We start from the raw sequence: 9,515 nt of genomic DNA, 5'->3' as shown, positions 1-9,515 counted from the left end.
GGAGAAATAATCCCTGTATGTTCATAAGAGAGAATTCAGAATGTGATTTATCAACAATATTTATATGAACCATAAATGTTTAGAGCTGTCTGTCCAGGCCCCAAGGAGAGTGCAGGTCTAGAAAGCTGCAGCTCTGTATATGTACACAAGGCAGAAAGTCTTAAGTTTTCAATTTCTGTACACTGGAGGCAATAATTCCTGCAGAATAGAACAGAAGACAGCAGAAAATAATAAAACACAAGACGGTGAAAGAAAGAAGAACAGAAAACAAAAGAAAACGGAATAGAAGACAACAAAACTGGACAAAGCAAAGAAGAACAGCGAAGAACACAGAAAGTGAATCATGTGCTACACCAAACCAAAAAAAAAAAAAAAAATCTACCATGGACAGCAAATTAAAAAGGCAGTGGAGAAAAGCAAAAATATCCCAGAACCCTAACTAACCAACAAAAGCAAACTATTCAGACTGACCAATTAGATGACTGCCTAATTAACAAACCGACCACAAAATCCAAACTGCAGCAGCCCTGTAGGAACTCAAAGCGTCCTCTTGTGGTCCGTCCAGTCGTCGATCAGGTCCCTGACCGCCGGTAGACAGAAGAGCCGATATGTTTCCTATGGTACATTTGGCACTAGTATTTGCCTTTGGTCCAGCAATAGGCAAATAAACGTCTGTGTGTTCCCCTAAAAAGGTAAAAAAGGCGGCTCATTTTTTCAGTTCCACGAGCCTCCAGCAGGTGGAGGGCAGGTGGGGTTGGCGTGGGATGGCGATGAGCAGAGTAGAGAAGCGTTGTTGTTGTTGTTGTTGTTGTTGTGTTTGTTTGTTTGTTTGTTATAAAACTATTTTAGCGCGTGCTGCTGTCTCTCAGAACCATCAAGTCCACCGTCCGCTGGAAACTCTTCAGCAGAGAGACGGCTGTCTCGTGCTCCATGTGTAAAAAACTATGTCCGTTAGCCTGCAAGGCAAACACGCAGCACAGTCAACAGCATGTGTGTGTGTGTGCATGTATGTATAGAGGTATGTGTGCTGCAGTAATTTCCATACATGTGTGTCTATGTGTGTGTGTGTGTGCATGTGTGTGTGTTTGTGTTTGTGGAGGGATGGAGGGTCACTGCCATCATTATCTCAGTAACACATCACTGTTGGGGAAAAGAGAGAGAAGAGGAGGAGCTACACAGTCATGCTGTAGAGAGAGAGAGAGAAGGGGTAAAGACAAAAAAGGGCTTTTAGATGAGTTCATCCAGCTAAACTGTACATCTGTGGAGAGAAGATGGAGGGGGAGGAGAGAGGGGAGGGGAGGGGAGGGGAACATGAAAGGAATGAGAGATGGTGGGTGGGGCAGGTTTCATTTTGACCTCGCCGTACAATCCTCACGGCTCCTTTTGGCCTCAACTCTAGCACTACTTTGAAATAATAGCTATAGTACATAAATAAATATTTATAAGTAATGGCTGTTAATTGATCCAATTTGACTCATTTACATGGGAGGTGAAAGCTGTTTCAATATTTATTGTTGCCCCAAGTAAATTATCTAACAATCTATCATTTCAGCATCGAAATCAAAATGTATTCATGTTTATTTGTAATACCTTGATGTTATTTAAAGGTGAATTAGGTAACACCCTAGTGTTCAAAATGAGTACTGCAGTGCAAATAAAGAGTTGAAGCCGAAGAGGGTATATTAAATACCCCTCCTTCCCGGACTAAAACACACACGCAGGTTTTCTGTGGGCTGCCCTGAACCCACACAAACATAAGACGAGCGCAACATTATACTTTCACAACGGCAAGCAGCAACAGTTCCTATACTTAAAGTTGAATTGCGGCTTATAATCAGTTGTCTGTTGCTGTAAATCTAACCCAGTTAATCTGAAAACAAAAGCCCACTGCTCCAAAAATACACACTCTGGATGTGGAGTTCAGTGACAACCTGCCAGACTCCATTAACATATTGCTTAATTAAACTGTTATTAACATCTGCTCATTCAAAATAAAGTTATTAATGAGTGAAACAGGCAGTTTGGTCAAAAAAAAACCCTAAAACAAATTTCCAAGGAGAACATACTAGCTGTAAAAGTGACGGAGAAAGCAGATTGAGAACAGCACAAAAACGCTGTCTGACTCCGTTTTCTGTCTTGGTTAGCCATGATAAGAGTAAATTCTATTGAAACTACTCCCACGCTATTTACGAGCAGCAGTGTATGATCAAAGGAGCAACATGTAACAATTGCTTGTCCAAGGGAGTGCAAATAACAAGTTCTCCTCAAGCAAGACTTAAGAAGCTCAGGCAAGTTGCCTGCAAGCTGCAAGAACGCAAGACGAGTGTGACATAATTTTACAATAACAAGAAACTTCTAAAAGATTATTGATGATTCTTTACAGCTCATGAACGGACACCTAATAATTTGGCGAACATTCGACATTAATATGAACTCTAATTAACGTGAAATGGGCAAACTAGAACAGTCCTCGCAAAGGAGGACACTGCAGCTGTCGTTGTAACTCAAAGCAGATTCAACCTTGAGGTCTTTAAAGTGGCCTTCACATCGCTTCTCAACGTCATGAGATCTCCAGGTTGTCAGCTTCATCGTAATAGTGATGATAACAGAAGGAACGCTGTGTTCTAGGCTACCCAAATCCCCCTGTGATCTTTGGATCTAAAGTTTTTGGGTGTCGCTGGCTAATGATGAATGACAGAGAGGGAGGGGGATCATGCCTGATTTCTGGACCAACAGGTACACACACAGAGGCAGGATATACAGGTAGGAAAATGTCGAAGTCTGACACTCTCTTGTACTTATTATAACATAACATGAGTAAGATAACACTAGTGGGTGAGTTGTGATCTGTCTAATAGCCTGTGTAAGAAAATGTGCAGCTGAACCTGTGTTTTCCTACCTATTGCTCTGCCTCACGGCTCATAAAATAAAGGGAAGGGTCGGGGAGGGGTAGGGAGGGGGGAGAGATGTGGCTGTTTCTGGCCCATTTGATGATGAGTGAGAGGACGTTACCTGCAGTATCTTGTCTCCGGGCTGCAGGGCGGAGGCGGCTGGCCCGTCATGCTGTACCCTAGTAACAAAGATACCCTATAAGTCAAAATGATACACCGTTAGGACAACACAGGGACACGATGGTTTAGAATCTTTGCCTTTCTCATTCTCATCTCAATATCCAACCCCCAGTTCATCAGTGCATTCTCTTTGTTTTAAATTTAGAGAGGCATGCAATTCACAATGATAGAATTTTAGTCATTTAATAAAGTATTTGGGTTTGCTTGTTATTGGCATCCGAGTGATACATTCCTCCCCCAAAAGACATAGATTGCACATGTCAAAATGGTCTTTATATACAGATAAGGACTTGGCATAGAATAGACATGAGGTTAGAAAGAGAGAAAAATAGATATAGAGTCAATATATAAAGAATAGGGGGGGGAGAAGGATAGGTGTGGGATGGGTACTGACTAGGGGAAAGAAGTAGGTAGCAGGGAGGGCAGAACATATTTCGTCCCCCATATTTTCCCTCAATAACCCAAGGCAGAGATTGTAAAAACACCAACATCTTTTCACCGAGCGCTGAAAGATGTTTTTGAACACACAAAGTGTGGGACGATGCAGCTGTATCAAGTCAACGTGGTTCAACAGGTTGTGCACGTGTTGAACACACACTGGTGAGCTTCACAGATAATTGTGCTACAAAAGTGACACCAGTCGACCGAAAAACAAATCGATGTAGTATTGACAGTGCAGTGCAGCACCTACATACTACAGTCTGTGAGTGAATGCAAGAACAAACACATAGATACTGCATGTTATAGAGGTGTTTATGTCAGCAGTATTAGTTTAGTTACTGTTTACAGTAACACTGGCGGTTATACAGTGAGCCTCATATGTGTATACAATCAAATGACGTAAATGTGAAGTGGTGCATTTATGCTTATTTATAGCAATAATTTATGGCAACTTCTTTGTTTCTTAAATTTGGTCAGTTAATTTTTCTGATTTAAATCGTGTCTATTCACAACCTTTTAAGATACTTAGAAAACTTAAAACTTAAAAAACGCGATGATATGGGGCTCACTGTATATTACAAATGTCTTTGTTAGCAGCTGAAAATTAGTTAGTCACAACAATTAAACATTTACACAATATAAAGCAGTTGCACACAAAGCTGCAGCGCCTTGCAAAAAACTTCTTTCTTCAAAATTTTAGAATTTTTCAGAAATTTTGTAAATGTACTTATTTTTTAAAGGAGAAATATGTCATAAAATAAAATGACCATATGTCCTCAGAGATTAAGGAAACATGCTAAGATGGAATACTTTTCTGGCTTCAGCCAGAATATCCTCCTTTGAAATTTCCATCCTGGCTTGGAACATCTGTTTTTTTCAACCGTTTCACATTTATTAGAGTTAAACTTGATGCCGAATGTTCCCTGAGTGAGTTAGTGTCTGTTTACAAGTCATAAGAAATCATAAAAATCTTTTAGAAGTAGTAGATGTTTATGATTTATGCTAAATTGAGCAAAATGTTAATGGAGTCTGGCAGGCAGTTCCATTCCAGTCCTGAATGTGTTTTTTTTTTTTTTTGCCCATTTCATTTTAATTAGAGTTCATATTAATGCAGAATGTTCACCAAATGATCAAGTGTCTGTCCAACAGTAAAACAGGCATTCACTGAACTCCAGAGTGTGTATGTTCAGAGCAGTGGGCTTTTGTTTTTGGGGTAATGGGCTCAACTTTACTTTGACAGAGTTCAGTACTCTGTACTCTCAGTTATAAACATTTGGTCACCTTATAGAGTTAAGACTCATCATTTGTTATCATCTGGTTATCTTGTGCTCATGTCAGTTCATTGTCAATGCAGCCTGCAGGCAACCCACCTGATCTTCGAGTCTGAGGAGGCAGCGTGACGGGAAACAACTCACTTCAACCATAGATAATATATTACATAGAGATTCAAACTATTTAATATACTGTCTATGGCCCTGTCTCATTATAGGACTGCAGTACTCGTTTTTGAATGCTAGTGTCGTACATATTTCTCCTTTAAGTAATGTAAAGTTTGTTAACTGCTTTTTACACAACTGTGGGTGAGGTCTTTGCAGCTCAGTGATAACATACAGAAATACGTCTGTTATCGCTGGCAGCTCCGTGTGCAAAGATGGCATATTTAGCAACAGCGGGAACAGAAAATTGGATTTTCGAACACTCATGACTCAGATCTGACTAAAAATCTGTGTTCTGCTCCTTAAAACCCCCTCTTCTGTTCCTAAACCGAGGCTGAGGAGCTAATACATCAAAGCCGGGGATCCCACTCCTGTCAATACGGGAACTGAGTCACCGTCTTTACTCGCTGAATCCTAATTAGCCAGAAGTGAAAATGACCCGGTGGCTTTGAGAGCCACAGCTAGTCTTTAAAGTCACACTTAAAAGATCGTTGGGATATCTGTTCTTTGGAAACCTGCTAATGATTTCTGGCAGGTTTCACAAAGGATTTAAAAGAAATCACTGAATGATCTAAACTTTGAGACAACCTGTCATCATCCCTGGTCAACGTCAGTTAATCTGAATTAGTTCTCAGAAGGAACTTTTGAAAAGAATAAAGTAGAATAGATCATTAATGGAGGATGATCAGAATTCTTTGTTGTTTAAAGTAAAAAACAAAAAAAAAATGTCATGAAAAAAGATGTCAGTCAATATTTACTGATGATATGAAGCTAAAAACTTCTGTCAAGTTTATGATTATAGTTTGGGTCATTTGCGCACACAAATACACACTTTTCATGGTAAAATATTCCTGTTGTGAGCCATTATGAAGGACAGAGATCAGAGAATTTAGAGGCACAACTAAATCAAGATGCTGGCTCCTTTTCCCTTAAAAAGGCCGAACTGAAAGGTCAAAAAACATAAATAGGGGGCAACAATTTTTGTTTTACAAAAATAGAGATCTCTAATTAATCTGGGCTACAAGTGTGCTCTTCTAGGACACACAAATCAGGGGCTGAGTGCAAAAAACAGGCTGACCACAAGGGGGAGCCACGCTCCTGTGGAACAGCAGTGGCTGTAGTAGACTCTGGGGATCAAAACCACAGATGTATAATTTATCACTCAAGCTGTTTTGATGCACAGTCCTTTTTAACTATTTAAGCTCTGGCTCAATTTAGCCTTTAAGTCTGGCCTTAATTTAAAGTCAAAGAAAATTAAAAATAATGAATGTATTCTTCAATCTGGGTAAGTCTACCTCTGACAGTCATACATGTATGTGTGGAAACGGTTGGACAAACCAACGCGAGTTCTCAAAAGTAGGTCAGATAAAGATGATAAAACCAAAATCAAAGGCGTCTGCGTTCGTTTGAGCTAAAACTGCTGACGAATCAGCGCTGACAAAAGCATGAAAGCTGAGATGCCTTGGATGGAAGTAACAAGAGCACCAGAGTGAGAACAAGGCGATTAAGAGGAAGTTTGGTGGTGACAGATTATAGCTGTTTTTGTGTCATGGTGACTTTAACAGAGGGCAAATATCCCCCACGTGTGACCCTGTGTGACCCATGCAGGAGCCACACACAACACACTGCATTTAGGACATCTAAATGCACAACTCACCTTAGAACATTTACATTTGAACCATACATACTCCCATGACTCAGTGAAACATCTCTGACGTTAACTGACATCACTGCAGATAGAAGATCAGCAGGTGACTGACAGTCATTTCACTGAGACTTTAATAAACTACAGTATGATGGTAAAGGTAAATGTTTTACTTTAATGTGAGATATTGCAAAGTATTCTGCAATATCCATTAATTAGATCAAGTACGTCTATCTCTAGACTTATATCGCCTCTATCTACATCTCTCAAACATTTTATAATATTTAAATATACAGTATAGGGTCGCACAATTAAAGGTATAGTTAGGGTCACTTGAAATGGGATTATATGAGCCATTTATCCAGGGTCAGTGTATTACCGACAGTAGATGCCGGTCGACAGGCCCCCAGTTTGGAGAAGCAGAGAGGAGCACCAGCACAGAAGTTAGAGATAAACTGCTGTGGACAGGGTCAGCAGCAATTTTAGCCATTCAAAAATATTCACCTAAAGTAATATCCATTTTAGTTTGAGTGTACAGAATATTTTCACTCGTTTACTTTGTCGTCTGCAGATTTTACATAAGCCAAATAACGCTCCCTCCAAACCAACCAAACTCCACAGGCAAAATCGGTAATTTTATGTTGCCAAACACAGGAGTTGTTGGACTACTCCTGTCTCAATTGTTTAGTTTTTTGTGGGGTTATTGTGTGAGTTTGGTGAATCCGAACTATCCTTTTAAAAACACTGAAGACACATCATAACGAAAACTAACAACAGATTGAGGCAGAGGTAGATCCACAACTGCTGTGTTCTGCAATGCAAAATTACTGATTTAGTGTATGGAGTTTGGTTGATCTGGAGAGAGTGACATTTGGCTTGTATAAGAGTGGTTTTCCTGTCAGAGTCTTTCTGAAGGCACAGTAAAGTGGTAAAAATACTATGAACATATATGTTTAAAGTGAAACTTAATTTTTTTTAAGGTGAATTTTTTTAAGCGACTAAAAAAACTTTTGTTGCTGACCCTGTTGCTTGCTTGGCTTCCATGCTGGTATTCCTCTCTGCTTCTCCTGGCTGGGGGCATGCTAACCGCTATCTACTGTAGGTAATACACTTAAAGTGCCTCATAAAATAAAAAAAAAAATCCAAATCATCCCTTTAAGCAAAACATTACTGAAACTACAATATGGCTAAGTGCTATATCCAAATGACAGAAGCTGCATTTTTTTCTGATAAAAGTGAAATATGTGACAAAACAGTATTATAATGAAGGACTGTAGTGCTGCAGAGATGCCCTGACCTGCAAATCATGTTCTTTAGATGTCAGATGTATGTTTGTTTGTTGCAGACTCCAACAAATGTCACATCATCAGAATTTTAAGCTTTTTTTTTTCAGTAAAGATGAAAATTGTGATGCAAAAACGTTAATTCTTACTAATCAAGAATCATATCAAAATAATAACCACAATAATCGCCATACGGTGCAGCTCTGATACTGCATGTATAGTGTAATTACTTGACAAAATGTTCAGGGGAATCACTGGAGGAAGTGCTCATCTGCATTGACTCCATTTGCTGCCTGTGAAACATGGCATTAATAATGGACAAACTGCAGCTGTTGGAAGCTTTATGGATACAAATAGACATGGGAATGATTAAATAACTGCGTGTGTCAGCAACTGAGTCACTACTTGTCTACACAAAACTTAAGTTAAATGATGAATTGACAGTTCCTACATTATCACTTCACACCCCCGACTTAAGTTAATTCACCAATTGTCACATGGGCTGCACGGAGGCTGACTGTTTAAATAACTCCTCTTGTAGCCTCTCTATTTATAGCCCGGCTGTCTCGTCAGTTACTCAACATCTGAATAACAGTCAGTAAAAACCTGCCATACTTCCCATCCCTAGATCAAAGTGTTGAACATCTAAAAATCACCCACGGTGTCCCAGAACTAAAGCAGCCTTCCCAAAATAGCTGTCAGAGCTCCGTTAGCAGCCTCGCGCCGTTAGACTGACTATAGCGGCGTGTTTCTAGGACAGACTGCCATGTGCAGCAGGCCTGAGGGATCTGCATCCCCAACAGGCTCTCGGTGCAGGCGCACGCTGACAGAATCAGTCAAACCCAGGAGTAGAAATGATAGAAGAATTTGGCATATCTTGTAATAACACATCATGTATGCATGTGGGCATAAATCTAGTTCTAAATACAGAAATATGCAAATTTGTTGCTGTAACTTTCCAAAAGACTTGATAAGGACACACAAAAACACACTAGTAATGATATGTATATGCATATTTAGTCCTAATAATATACTTTGCCAAACTCAGATATCATTTCTCTGAAGTCTTCTAGGTTTTAATATTTCAAGAGGTTTAGTTTTGATGTATTTTATTACACCTCAGGCTTCTTTACACCTTCAAATATGTGAAACTTCAAACTGCTTTTTTTTCCCATCAGTCTGCGGTGTAAGATCACAGACTCAAAGTTAACCAAGTCAACTGCTGCCCCACAGACAGACAGACACACGGACAGATAGACGAAACACTGCGGTAACGAGCAGCAGTTTCCATGGCAACTCTGAGGTAAAGCCGGGGAGGCTGTGATTGGCTGGCAGGCCGGGTCGGGTCGTACCATGTCGGAGGGTTTGAAGGGGTTCCCCTGGCCGCTGATGCCACCAGAGATACTGAAACCAAGACCAGGGTTCTTCTCTATTCTCACACACAACTAGAGAAAGAGAGGGCGAGGAGAAAAAGAAAGACAGACAAAAAAAGAAAAGAAAAGAAAGACAAGTGAAAGTGAAATACAAAGATCATAACAGGCACAGAGTAGTTAGACGACATGCAGAACAGTGGAAGAGTGCTTTCATGTGATGTGTGACACGTTTTGGCAGCTATATTGGAGGTCCTCAGTTCTCTGGC

At 40.0% G+C, this 9,515-nt stretch overlaps 1 protein-coding gene across 6 annotated transcripts in view; it reads right to left on the bottom strand.

The window, feature by feature from the left end:
* Window positions 1-300: 300 nt before the first annotated feature.
* Window positions 301-9,515, bottom strand: part of lrrc7 (leucine rich repeat containing 7) — a 95,697-nt gene continuing 86,482 nt past the window's right edge. The window contains exons 31-33 of one of the 6 annotated variants that reach the window (XM_084723620.1): window positions 9,229-9,321; window positions 3,013-3,087; window positions 301-1,184 (exon numbers count right to left, since the gene is read on the bottom strand). In XM_084723620.1, coding sequence (XP_084579746.1) covers window positions 1,122-1,184; window positions 3,013-3,087; window positions 9,229-9,321 — 231 coding nt within the window. In that variant the 3' untranslated portion in view covers window positions 301-1,121. The remainder of the gene's footprint in view (window positions 1,185-3,012; window positions 3,088-9,228; window positions 9,322-9,515) is intronic. The other 5 variants (XM_084723619.1, XM_084723621.1, XM_084723622.1 and 2 more) reach the window with 5 other exon arrangements.

The sequence above is a fragment of the Lutjanus erythropterus genome, chromosome 7 (assembly GCF_056507025.1).
Source record: "Lutjanus erythropterus isolate fLutEry1 chromosome 7, fLutEry1.hap2, whole genome shotgun sequence".
Taxonomy (NCBI): domain Eukaryota; kingdom Metazoa; phylum Chordata; class Actinopteri; order Lutjaniformes; family Lutjanidae; genus Lutjanus; species Lutjanus erythropterus.
The sequence above is the reverse complement of the archived record's forward strand: the minus strand, read 5'-3'. Positions and strand labels throughout refer to the sequence as shown.